This window comes from Glycine soja, chromosome 1 (genome assembly GCF_004193775.1).
Source record: "Glycine soja cultivar W05 chromosome 1, ASM419377v2, whole genome shotgun sequence".
NCBI classification, from domain to species: Eukaryota; Viridiplantae; Streptophyta; class Magnoliopsida; order Fabales; family Fabaceae; genus Glycine; species Glycine soja.
The window spans coordinates 48,511,972-48,524,498 of NC_041002.1; the positions used below are offsets into that span (position 1 = coordinate 48,511,972).

The 12,527-nt window shown below is 33.4% G+C and overlaps 2 protein-coding genes across 6 annotated transcripts; one reads left to right on the plus strand and one right to left on the minus strand.

The window, feature by feature from the left end:
* Nucleotides 1–1,378: 1,378 nt before the first annotated feature.
* On the minus strand, nt 1,379–3,862 carry LOC114417906. 5 transcript variants are annotated; one of them, XM_028382972.1, is made up of 3 exons: nt 3,658–3,862; nt 3,448–3,537; nt 1,379–2,514 (listed from the first exon to the last, which is right to left on the minus strand). In XM_028382972.1, the coding sequence occupies exons 2-3, from the start codon at nt 3,478–3,480 to the stop codon at nt 1,441–1,443; spliced, it is 1,107 nt and encodes a 368-aa protein (XP_028238773.1). In that variant the 5' UTR covers nt 3,481–3,537; nt 3,658–3,862; the 3' UTR covers nt 1,379–1,440. The 5 variants fall into 5 exon arrangements, with proteins under 5 accessions (XP_028238773.1, XP_028238765.1, XP_028238799.1 ...); XM_028382964.1 differs by having other exon boundaries at nt 3,448–3,541; XM_028382998.1 differs by having other exon boundaries at nt 3,310–3,537; nt 3,658–3,859.
* A 4,101-nt stretch (nt 3,863–7,963) lies between these two features.
* Nucleotides 7,964–12,323, plus strand: LOC114417931 (methyltransferase-like protein 5). The gene is made up of 9 exons (XM_028383012.1): nt 7,964–8,117; nt 8,252–8,308; nt 8,746–8,843; nt 9,122–9,191; nt 9,469–9,517; nt 10,556–10,644; nt 10,715–10,762; nt 11,345–11,404; nt 11,936–12,323. The coding sequence occupies exons 1-9, from the start codon at nt 8,058–8,060 to the stop codon at nt 12,047–12,049; spliced, it is 645 nt and encodes a 214-aa protein (XP_028238813.1). The 5' UTR covers nt 7,964–8,057; the 3' UTR covers nt 12,050–12,323.
* Nucleotides 12,324–12,527: the final 204 nt, after the last annotated feature.

Consider the following 12,527-nt stretch of genomic DNA (forward strand, 5'->3'; position numbering starts at 1 on the left):
TTTACATATTAATCTATCCTTGCTATGATAGAGATGCCAAAATCTGGTTTAGTTTTAGAGTAATCATTAATTCCAAACAGCTCTTGTCTGAAAATGCAATTATTTCTCATCCTCCATATATTCCAAACAGCTGCACCCCAAATAACAAACCTCACCTCAGCTGCTCTTTTTCTGGAGTTGGCTCCCCCCGTTGCATAAAATGCATTGATGTAGATTTTGGAAGAAGAGAGGCTTCATCTAGCCACCCGATGCAAGTGCACCATACTCTATGGACCTCTGTGCAAGTGAATAAAACATGTTCACTTGTTTCTTATTGTAAGGCACAAAAAGGACATAAGTTTGATTGCAAAGCTGCACCTCTCAAGGACAAATTTTGTCTCGAAGGTAATCGGTGAGACAATGTCCTCCATATAAGAATTTGAACCTTTGGTACGTTGAACATACATCTTCCCTATGGTGGAAAACATTTATATAGGACAATCTTGGCTAGCTTCTTTCATTTCACTAATAGCCAAGTATGCCGAATGCACGGTGTACAAACCACTAGATTCATGCCTCCATATCCAAGTATCCTCCTCACACTTCATAACCAAAATATTGTTTGACATATTCACAAGTTCTTCTATCAATGTCTCCTCCGACATAAAGGAATTTCTTCTTCATCTAAGACTCCACACCCACTTTTCACCATCTCATTTCCCTGTCCCATTGGTGGAGTGATATGACAAAGAATCTAGGATAAGCAATAGCTAGATTATTGTCTCCCATCCAATCCAACCAAAACTAGCTTGATCTCTCCCCATTCCCAATCTTCCAACAAAGATCCCTCCACCAAACAGATGTCCTTTTTGACGAATTATCATCCACTAAATCTCTTCATCCCTCACATTTTGACTCTAGTACTTTAACCCATAGTTTTCTTTTGAGAGAAAAGGTTCCATTTCCATTTTTCTAACAATACCTCATTAAAACAAGACAAATCTCTCACAGCCAAACTACCATAATTTTTTTTTCTAATAATTATATGATACTAAATGAAATTTTTGCATTTTTTTATTGTGGAACGATCATTTCAAGATAAATACTATAGAATAAATTATATAAACTTTTGGTGAATATAAATCTAATTTTAATTATGAAATTCACTAGTTATGGTATATACTATACAATTTTAATATTAAATCTTACGAAAACGATGAATTTATATTTTCACTCACTTCTATCTTATTTTCATAATCATGAAATTCTTCTTAATTGTAATCATACTATTATTTGATATTAAGAGAAATGTTAGCTAGCGGCATTCATCTCACAACTCTTTTTCTAACTCTTTCTGTAAGTTAAATTTTTTTTAAAAATACTATGATTTTGTTCTCACTTTTGATTGAATGATTTTATTCCTTAATGTTATTATAGCCTCCGCATTGTAGGGGCTTAATATCAAGTACAGAACTTGTTTATAAAAAGCATGATATTTCTCTCATAGTTACTACCGTTACCATCCCCGTTGAATACTCCATGATTTCTTGCGTTTTGCGAGTTGCCATGACCATGACCTGGTGCTACAGGAAGGTTGTCACTGTCGTCGCTCTCAGACTGCCATCTACGCTGTCTTTGGATATTGGCACAGTGAGGGCATGCCCTAGGTGTCCACATCCCGGTTCTGGTGACTTCTTCAATCATGTAAAGTAATGCCGATGAAGGGTGTTGGACAGGGCCATCTACGGTAAAATCAAACTCGTCAATGCCAAATAATGCACCATTTGACACTCGAATCTTTACCATCATAGAAAGACCAACATCGATTCCTCTAGTAAATAAATTTTCCCCGTTATTAGCATAATAATGTGCTATGGTTACCATGTAAGGCTTCTCATTCTCTTTCTTCTTCTTCCACTCGGTAACATAAAGACCCTTCCTAGTTCCAGACGACCTATACGGACAAATGGTCGTCGAAGTCACACCGCCCGATGAATTAGTTGTATTTCTTGTGTAGGGAACATACGTTGACGAAGCTCTTGTGTAGGGAACATACGTTGACGAAGCTCTTGTGTAGGGAACATACGTTGACGAAGCCGCTTCCTCCCATCCTCTGACGTCTTTTGTTGAATTTGCATGGAAACAAATCATATTTCCTACAAGAAGACCGGCTTCAGCTCTTCCCACAATTTGGGTAAAGCCACTTGAATATTGTTTTATTGCATGGCGATTGATTTTTTCTCGACATGTATTATCTTCGATGTCGATCCGTAACTCCTCGTCTGAATTTATTCCGGTGCTTTTGGTTATGGAGAGTGTACAAGTTAATCCTTCTACGTTGTATGAGACTTCCCATTTCTGGCTCCTTTTCCCATTATCTTCCCACTTTTCCTCTCCTTTTTTCATGCTAATGGAGGCCAATTGGCCCAGTTGAAAATGGTAAGAACTGGTTCCATTTCCCAGAAGACGAAAGCTGCCAGGAGCGTTTCCCATGTGTATATATTCGACAATTTTCAACAATACTACTGTACCTACCTGCATGAATGCATGTATAATTATAAATGAGGAATGCTAGCAATGCAATATATTATTTGACACATTTTTTTTGTAAATAGTTATTCTAATCGATTTTATGATTTTTGATAAATTTTAGTTAATAAAAAAAATAAAATATTTAAAGAAATATGTTAGAAAATATATTCCTAACCTTCTTCCATATAAATGTATCTTACAACAACAACAACAGCTGTTTTGGGTTGCGTTCAAACATGGCAAAATCTTAAATATGTGCATAGAGATTATAGAGTAGGTATTGTTCTTCGGCAAGGCTAGGCTAAACGGCATAAAGTTCCTATATACGTACACATCTCTATCATTTGTATCACAACAATTTTCTTTAACATCATGGACTAATTATGTATTTGTGCTACAATATAATATATCTCTTTTTTCGTTTTTTTTAAATATTATTGTTAAATTCTTTTATTTATTTATTTTAGTTCTAGTTATTTAGTTTAAAATGTTTTTTGTTAGTCTTTATAGTATATAATTTATTTTAAATTAATTTCTGAAAAAAATTGAGAGGAACTAAAATCAAATTATCTGCATATATAACAAAGACAAACAAAAAATGAATATATTATAGAGATTAAGATAAAAATAACAAGGATCAAAATAAATAAAAATAATTACAAGTGTTTTGAAAAAAAAAATATAATATAAAAGAAACATATTGCATGGACTATAAACATAGTTTCTTTAATAGGACTATAAACATAATTATTCATGACATTATTATTTTATCTCTTTTTATCAGCTTAAAAATTTAACCTGGTATTTTTCTCTCCTCCTTTCCTATCCCTTTTTATAGTATACAAAATTGTACACCGAACGTACTCCCTTTTAATATCCATCAATTCTCATACAAATCTCTTCCCACCTCTGATCTCTGGTTTATATATCCCGTACCTTCTCATAGTGTATGGTAAGAATAGTTTCCATTTTTAAGAAAACCAAAAGTCGCCTGGACCAATCCCATGTGTGTCAGTATGCATGGTTCTAGCTAGAACATGCAGCATCACAATGAAATAAAAATCAATATAGTTAAAATCTAAAAAAACAATGAAATAATCAACAAAACTAGAATTAAAATCTGCGTAGAAATAACCAGAGCCTTACCTGCACTTGCAACTCGACGACGTAAATAGATTACTTCGATCCGATTAACGTGAAGACAAACTATATGTCTATATATCTGACCACTTTACTTGATTTTATTTTATTTTTTATGAGAACCACTCCACTTGAAATAATCAAATGATCTTCCTTCTTTGCATTATTGGGTTCGTATGGGGAAATTATAAATACACACAATATAGATTCTTCGCACATTAACATGGAGTAAAGCTAGCGTTAATATTACGCAGAGTAATAAATTAATTAGGTGGAATCTAATTCTCCAACATGTTTTCAACACCACTCTTCTCTCTTTATTGAATGATTCTGATAATGGTGCTGCTTTTTGCTTTTGTTCTATTCTTCCATTAAAAATGATGACATACAACATAACTTAATAACTGTTGGTTTAAAAACAAACTTTACAAAAACTTCCAAAATTTATGAGGTATCATAGAAATTTTATAATATATGAAAATTATACATACATGTAAAAGTGGAATGGATAAGTTGACACGAAATTAGTATGTATTATGAGGAGGGGTACGCATAACAAGAGGGATGCAGTGCATGTACAGATACTAAACAAATGGGTAACTAAATTAAACTAGGTCTTCTCTTGTTATTGCATAGTTGGAATGTTCACACATGAAAATTATAAATATACGGATCGATTACAGAATAATCTTTGCACTCTGACTACATGTAGCATCCAACTCTCTATCATATTTCCCAAACTATTTTTCTCTGTATTGTGCCAGTGCCATTGCCTTTTATCGATTGATTTATACCTCAACGTGTTTGATTCTTGATTCCAATTTCCACTCGTTCGATTCTAGCATTTATATCTAGTGTGGGGGCCGGGTGTTTGTTTTCTTTAATAACATAAAAACTTTTGATAGAGTTTCAAAACCATTTTTCTTAAATTTTTGTGCAGAAAACATGAAGGATTTAATTTCTGGAAAAATAAACAAAAATAATCATGTAAAACATGACGAACACAAACAAATTAAAAGAGTTTTCTCGTATTATAAAGCAATAGTTCTGTTCGTTCGTAATAGAATCTACACAACTATAATTGACAAGGTAAACAGTAATTTGTTTTATTTATTAGTGAATCACATGTACATGTACTTTATATAGCTACTTAAAAAATTAATTCTTAACTATATTATAGATTTTTGCTTATAAAGAAACTATATTATAGTTTTATATGTTGTTAATGTCTCATTTTAATTATTGTACACATTTCTATATACTGTAAGCGAGTAAGTATATATAAAATAAATAGTTTTTGAAATATACTTAATTTTTGCATTTTTGTTCGATTTCTTTTGTGATACACTTTTCTATGGATATAGGATTTTATTTTTTTAAAAAAAAAGGCAGGATTCTAAAAAATAAGAAATAATTATAAGAATAATAAAGCTTAAATAAATGTATAATAATGTAATAAATTAATTTACACACGTAATGAAATTAAAATACTTAAAAAAATTTTAAGCCAACATTGAAATAAAAAGAATTACATAATACATGAAGTTATCTTTAAAAATAAATGATTAAAATTGTAAAGTGTGTGTATATATATATATATATATATATATATATATATATATATATATATATATATAGTGGATAAATATGCATGCAGTTATGGAATCTCTAGGTCTGGCTTTGTTCCAGATGAAAATGATTAAAGGGATCGATGTTGGTTTCAGTGAATGTTGACTGATAAAGATGGGGTAATGGTGGGGCTGACGCAGTTCTGTGTGTTTTTATTCACTTGCATTTTGATTTTCATTTTTATTGCTCATCATTTAAGTTTATGCTCCTATTTTCATCATATTTTCTTTGACTTTCAACTTGGTTGTTTTTTGTAGGCTTGAACCTTTGGTTGTTGATTCAAGAAAACAGATCAGAACATGAGCGACCATTGACGTGTGTTTGTGCATGCAAGAGAGAGACGGAAGAAACACATGTTCTAATGAGTAGATGCAAAAAGCAACGATTGACCAACGCTACCATTATTAGGAATAGGACCCCTTCCAAATGAACTGCAAAATGAGCAGTTTTTTAGGGAACAAAACGTGCAGTTCTGAATCTCATCCTTCAAATTTATTAAAACTTGTTAAATTTCTAAAGATAAATTTACCATTTAACAAATTAAATCAACTGACAATGCAGTTCTTTTCACAACTTTAGACATCTTAATCCACCATTATGATCCTAACATGAAAAGTAAGACAAAAAAAAATTATCACAAATGAATTCACAATCAATTTTCTAAGTCAACTCATAAAACTAATTAGCACAACACAAGAGTTGACATTAATTAATTTGGGTAATCAAGTTAGGTTCTTCCCTTCCCTTGGTAAACATATAAATTGTTGCATATATTGGAACCACCGTTAGCGTTCCGGGCGAAGTTTCCATCATTGGCAACAATGCGGGCTCATGGAAGGATTCCAAATCCCGGCTCTGTTGACTTCATCCAATATGTAAAATAATACATACACAGGGTGTTGCTTAGTAGGACCCCATAGGAGTGAACTATTGTGCGCAAAAAGACACCCATGGTTTTAAATTGTGGTCCCAATCGTAACTGCAGTTGCATTTTTCTGCAATTGCAGTCGCATTTCTGTTGTACTCCACATTCTGTGTATGTATTATTTTTCTGTTGTCACTCCACATTCGCATAATGATCGCAATTGCAATCACATCAGTCGCATTTTTCTACAATTGTCCGCAAACCATCTCAATGACTAATATATGTCCAAAAAATTATTCCTTGGGGACTAGGGATACCAGAGACAAACCAATCGAGACAATACAAATCAATGTTAGAAAGATGCAAATTGTCAAAGCCAGACACTAAAGGATGAGTATAATAATGGGTGTTAGTGTTAGCGGACCATAGAGATATAAAATTGATTGGGTGGTTAAGAAGGAAAGAAAAAATAAGTCATTTGATCCCTTGGATTAACAAAAATTAGCAATTTAACAATCAACATTTACTAATAAAAAAAATGTTAACTGACCATAACCCTCATCTTTAACGAGGGGATGCGTGTTTTTTCTGAAGATGCATAACATGTAAAGAGAATTGTACAGGAAAAAGAGACTAGCTACGTTAGGGATATAAAAGTGAAGACGAGGGGATGTGTGTTTTTTTTGAAGATGCATAACATGTAAAGAGAATTGTACAGGTAAAAGAGACTAGCTACGTTAGGGATATAAAAATGAAGGGACTGTATAAGTAAAAATGGGATGATAAGCCCAATGAACTCAATGCAGATTGATTGGGCAGGACATGCTAGGTGCACCCAGCAACATTGCTGGTACACCCAATAATTAGGTGAATGGGCAAAATTGTCCTTGTGCCAAAGTTTGAAAATAAAATAATTTTTAAAAAAATTCCTTCTTCCAGACAAAGGTTCTTCCGGATGAACAAATTGTTCATCCAGAAGAACCTTCTTCTAGAGAATTTATCGGAAGAACTTCTTCCGGTAGCTTCTTCGGTAAAAGGTTCTTTTGGTAGAACAATTTATTCTACCGGAAGAACCTTTTTTCGGAAGAAGAAATTATTATTTTTTTAAATTAGTTTTATTTTCAAACTTTGGCACAAGGACAATTTTGCCCATTTACTTAATTGCTGGGTGCACCAGCAATGTTGCTGGGTGCACCTAGATTTCCCTAAAGGGAATTGATATTGGTCCACTAAATTTACTATTGGCCCCTACCAGCACATGGAAAAGACTAAAATATCTTTTCTCCTTCCAATTATTGGCACCAACCCTTCCCACTACTCTTTCTTCCTTCCTTTTCTCTTTCCCTTTCTTCTTTCCCCTCTCTTCCCTCCTTGCCTCACGAAGCCCTCCTTGTTCACGGTTTTTTTTTTTCAAGTTTGTCGATATAACACAATCATGGTTCATTGTGAAATTTATACAATAGTCTGTTGTGCATTTTTTATTTTTTTGCAACCCCAGTTACATAACGAAAGCTACAATTCTACTATGCTAGTAAGGGTGAGAAAAAAATATATATCGGAATCACAATTTTGTTGTGTATTGTATTAAAAAATCTCACTTTTGTTACACAATGTTTTTTGCACCTGTACTAGTGCAACGAAAGTGTGTTTCTGATATACAAAGTGGAGAAGGGTATTTTTGGAATTTTGAAAGTTGGCAAGGGTGAATAGCAAAGGTGTTGGAAGAAATAGTATCTCCTACATCAAATCACCCAAAACAATCATATAAAAAAGAAAAGAGAGAATAAGCCCAATTTAAGTTTATTCAGATTGATTGGGCCGGGCCTTCCGATTGGAAATGGTGGAAAAATGAAAGGGATGATACAAAATAGGTAGAAACGATGGAAGCCGAAGGTTTGGATTGCCGGAAAACATGAAGCTTAAGCAGTTGGAAGGTCTCCTCGGTGGTCTTCAACAGTTCCCTCAACCCAAGGTAAAAGCTTTCTCCTTTCTCCCACTCTTTTTCACAATTTCCAACTTTTTATTTCTTCTATCTATCTATTGTTATAACATTGCACACTCATCACTTCTGTCTTGTTTGTGTTTGTGGGTTGTGGCATCATGCAGGTCGAGCTTGAACAGTACCCAACAGGACCCCATATAGCTTCTCGAATGCTTTTCACTGTGTTCCCTCTTTCCCTTTATTTACCATGTTTCTTGTTTCACTCTTTTATTCATCAAATATGCTAAAGTTGGATTCTTTTTGCCTTATCCCATGTCCATCATCGGGTGCTTATTAATGGGTTTGTTTTTTTAATATATACTTGTTTGTGGAAGTTGACCAACCTAGTATATGCAAAATGGTACTTGTTGGTCTCTTTTGTAGTGTGATTGTAAACATCTAGTTATGATTCTTGTTGTTGGTAAAATAGCAATTTTAACTGGTTGTAGGGATTAGGGAAAGATGGGGAGGGTATTTTAGTAAATCAATTCAATTATGTGAACGTGTGTGTGGATTTGAAAAAGATTTAGGGAATAATTTTGCTTTGTTAGTCTGAAAATAGTTATTGCCATTTCCACTTTTTTAAAGTTATGTTTCCTTTGCTGTTCATGAGAATCAGGCAGAGAATTCTTTTGAGGATGTGAGCGACAAAGTAGTGGCTGACTTTGGATGCGGTTGTGGTACGTTAGGTGTTGCAGCTGCACTGTTGAGTGCAGAGTGAGTTGCATCTTTCCCTGCTTACTTTTTCGGGGATCTTGATTTTCTTTTTGTTTCCGATTCCCTATGTTACCAGAATCATAGCTGAGATTAGAATCACATTATGGATATTTTAAAATTTTAAATTTCCTGCTTTTTTTAAATCAAATATCCAGTTTTAAATTTCAAATTCATGTTTAGTAAAACAATGTTCCACATACTTTTTCCCCTCTCAATCAAATAGTATGTTTTCGTATTACTATTACTAATGTTCTCTTTTTTTTCTTAGCATTGATCAGACATGTTCTTGGCATTGACATTGATCCAGAATCTCTTGAAATAGCTTCCAATAATGCTGAGGAACTTGAGGTATCGTCTTTCTGCTTATTATTATGGTAAATGAGTGTCTAGATCAATATGTTTCGTATTGCAATTGTCGAGTCTCTTGTTTGATGAAAAGAATAATAATTTTCTATATGTTTTGAATACTGTACATAAAATTGGAATAAGAGGTGATAAAAAGTGGTCATTATTATGCTCTAGATGCAATAAATAAATCTTTTTTGTATCAAATTCAATAATTATGTTAAAGTTGGCTACTAATAACTGATACACAACATTCCTTTGTTTTCAATTAAAACTGCAGGTTGACATCGATTTTATTCAGTCTAATGTCATGGACTTGGGATGGAGAGGTAGCTTTCCACATCATCTCTGTCTTATAATACTATATCATTGTACATGTTTGTGTCTTGAAGCATAACCCTTTTCAACGGGACATGGGTACATGAAGCATATCTTTTTATCTTTGAAAATATTAGAGAACAGGATCTAACCAAGTTTATAAGCACTCGAATTCCACTTTGTATGATGCCAGTTGATTTCGGGATGTGCAAGCTTAGTAATAAAATTGTCTTTATTTTTATTTCAATAAACCAAGCTTAGAGTTTTTCTATTGATCAAGAGGTTTTGTAGCAATTTGGTTTTGTACCTGGAACTAATTGTATTTGTAGTTGAATTTTATGGACTTCAAATTATTCTGATGAAGTAGATCTTTGCACTTTTATCTTTGTAACTATTACTGGGATTTTGGAGCAACACCGGTCTAATGAAAGCTTGTTGCTTGGTGAAATTTACTAATCTCTCTCTCCCCCACACACTTTTTCATTCTCCAAGTTGCTTCTAATTATGTCTCCAGAAACTATAATTGAGAATTTAACAGATTAAGTATGTAGGGCTTGATGTAGGCACAGAGAAAGCGTTCCAGCTTGAGCCAAGAAAGTCTAAACCTTCTATGTAGTACATCCACAACTTCTCAGCTCTTTCATTGCAACTCACCACCCAACAATGTTCACTCTCCCTAGGTTTAAGATAATAGGGCTTGACACCTAGCGGCTTCCTTTTACGGGTTGTCTACCGATCTCACTGGTTCACTCCCTTGAGGAATGTTCCTCGAGTCGCACTGTGTTTCTGAATTGAGTCCTTAATTCTTATAGCAGCAGGCATATTCTTTATGCATTATTTATGACTCATGGACATTGTATGCTATTTACAAGTATTCCATGTATGATGACTTGTTCTGGTAGTTGTTAAACAAAATGACCAAGTGAGCTAGTCATCGATTTAAGGGGAAAGCTGGCTGAAAATCAATTCTAAGTTCTAACTCTAGATTTTATATGTTGTTGAAATTTTTCTATAACAAACTCGTATGATTATCTGGGTATTGTCTCTAGGTCGAATTGTTGATACAGTTATAATGAATCCTCCATTTGGTACTCGGAAAAAAGGTGCAGATTTGGATTTTCTCTCCGTTGCTTTGAAGGTAAGCAATAGCATCAAAGCTTATCTATAAATATATGATTGATGGGAATTCTAATATTACCTTTTGTCAGGTTGCTTCTCAAGCTGTTTATTCCTTGCATAAGACTTCAACAAGAGATGTAAGTCGTTTTTATTTTAAATTCTAAATTCTAATTATTAGATTGAGTAATTGAGATCTGCAAGACTGATCAAATTGTTTTTGACTTATTATCTCCTGTATCATATTTATTTTATTATTTTTTCTTTTTTCACAGAAGATATATCTGGCCATTAGTTAATAAGGTTCCCATTCCACAAGGATGCCATTAGTGTTATTTTCTTCAACCTTTTCACTAGTGTGGCATCGTTCTATTAAACCTATTCTATTCTTCCTCCCAGTTATTGTTTTGCATCTAGCTTGCACTTCAAGTTTAGACATAACATCAATGATATGTTTTAGACTAAAACAAGTTGCGATTCAGGTTGCTGGTTTAATATGAAATTTTAGCAATACAGTAATTTTGGAAAATAACCATTCTTATAATCATTTAAATTTTCCTACAAAATACAAACCACCACCAATGTCTTCTCACTGATTGCTTGCTTAGTTCTTTTATGTTCATTAATGCATAAGCATGAATTCACACGTAATCTATAATTCTGCGTGGCTATTTTCTCCCCATTTGTGACAATACCATCTTTTCAATTTTATCTGATTGCAGCATGTGAAACGAACAGCATTAAGGGATTTCAATGCTAGCAGTGCTGAAGTTATATGTGAGGTTAGAGAAGTTTACTTCATATTTGATGTTTTTGAGTCTTAAAATAAAAGTTAATTTTTTTCTGTATACATGATGTTATTTTTGCATGAAAAAAATGTAAATCCTATTCCTATATATTTCCTTGTGACCAACAACAGATAAGAGTACTTCAACTATCAATGATAAGTTATTTTAACAGCTCTAGTTTAATCAACAGACTTCTGTCAGGTATCTGGCCAAACTCAATATTCTGCACCTATGATACTTGAACCACTTTCCAGATTAATCGAATTAAGTGTTTGTATATGGAATGCTATTTCTAAAAAAATGTGATGAGCCCATGAGTTTCATCTTAGGTCCTCCATCCTCACACCATGCAACCTGATTCTTTCATTGGCTTGGCTTAACTTTGATTTGAACTGCCCAAAATCTTCCATTCCGTTTAACAATTCTACCTGTATAGTTTAATAAAACCAGTTATTTGTATAGTAGCCATAGTGCAATTTACCTGACTTATGGTTGAAATCTAATTTTATTTTCTTGCTTTGGCAGCTTCGATATGATGTACCGAAAATGTACAAATTTCATAAGAAGAAGGAAGTAGATATTGCTGTGGACCTCTGGCGTTTTGTACCAGCAGCAAGTCATCAAAGCAGAAATACTTGATGCAGACAAGGATAGTGTATTTTGGAATAGATGATAAGATTGCAAGTAAAAAGAAAATTTTGGGTACCTAAAAGGATTAGAAACCTTCTCCGTAACTAGCTCTTGTAGTAAATTGGGTGATGCCACTTCTGTAGTTGTGTGTATCTATAAATTTGAGCAAGTTATACTCTTTCTGCTTATACATACAGAGTGTCTTCTTCGAGCTGGTTATAACTGGTTGCTTGATTATGAAACTTGGTGATGTTTTAATAATCCATTGCACAAAGTTGCATAAGATCTTGCTATCATAACCACAAGACAAGGTTATAAAAAAATTTACCTAGCTCCAGATGTAAAGCATGGGAAATTCTTGAACCAGTGAACCCTTCAGACAAAATATAATACTCCCTCCTTTCCATATTGATTGTCGTTTTAGCATTCAATTTTATTTTATTTTCATGTTGATTGACGATTTCAGTATTGAAGGAAATATTAAAAC

Coding starts and splice junctions, on each gene's coding strand:
- LOC114417906 (XM_028382972.1), bottom strand. CDS start 3,480: ATGGAAACTATTCTTACCATACACTATGAGAAG. Junction 2,515..3,447: donor TTACCATACACTATGAGAAG/GTACGGGATATA, acceptor GCATTCATGCAG/GTAGGTACAGTAGTATTGTT.
- LOC114417931 (XM_028383012.1), top strand. CDS start 8,058: ATGAAGCTTAAGCAGTTGGAAGGTCTCCTCGGTGGTCTTCAACAGTTC. Junction 8,118..8,251: donor AACAGTTCCCTCAACCCAAG/GTAAAAGCTTTC, acceptor GGCATCATGCAG/GTCGAGCTTGAACAGTACCC. Junction 10,645..10,714: donor TTCTCTCCGTTGCTTTGAAG/GTAAGCAATAGC, acceptor ACCTTTTGTCAG/GTTGCTTCTCAAGCTGTTTA.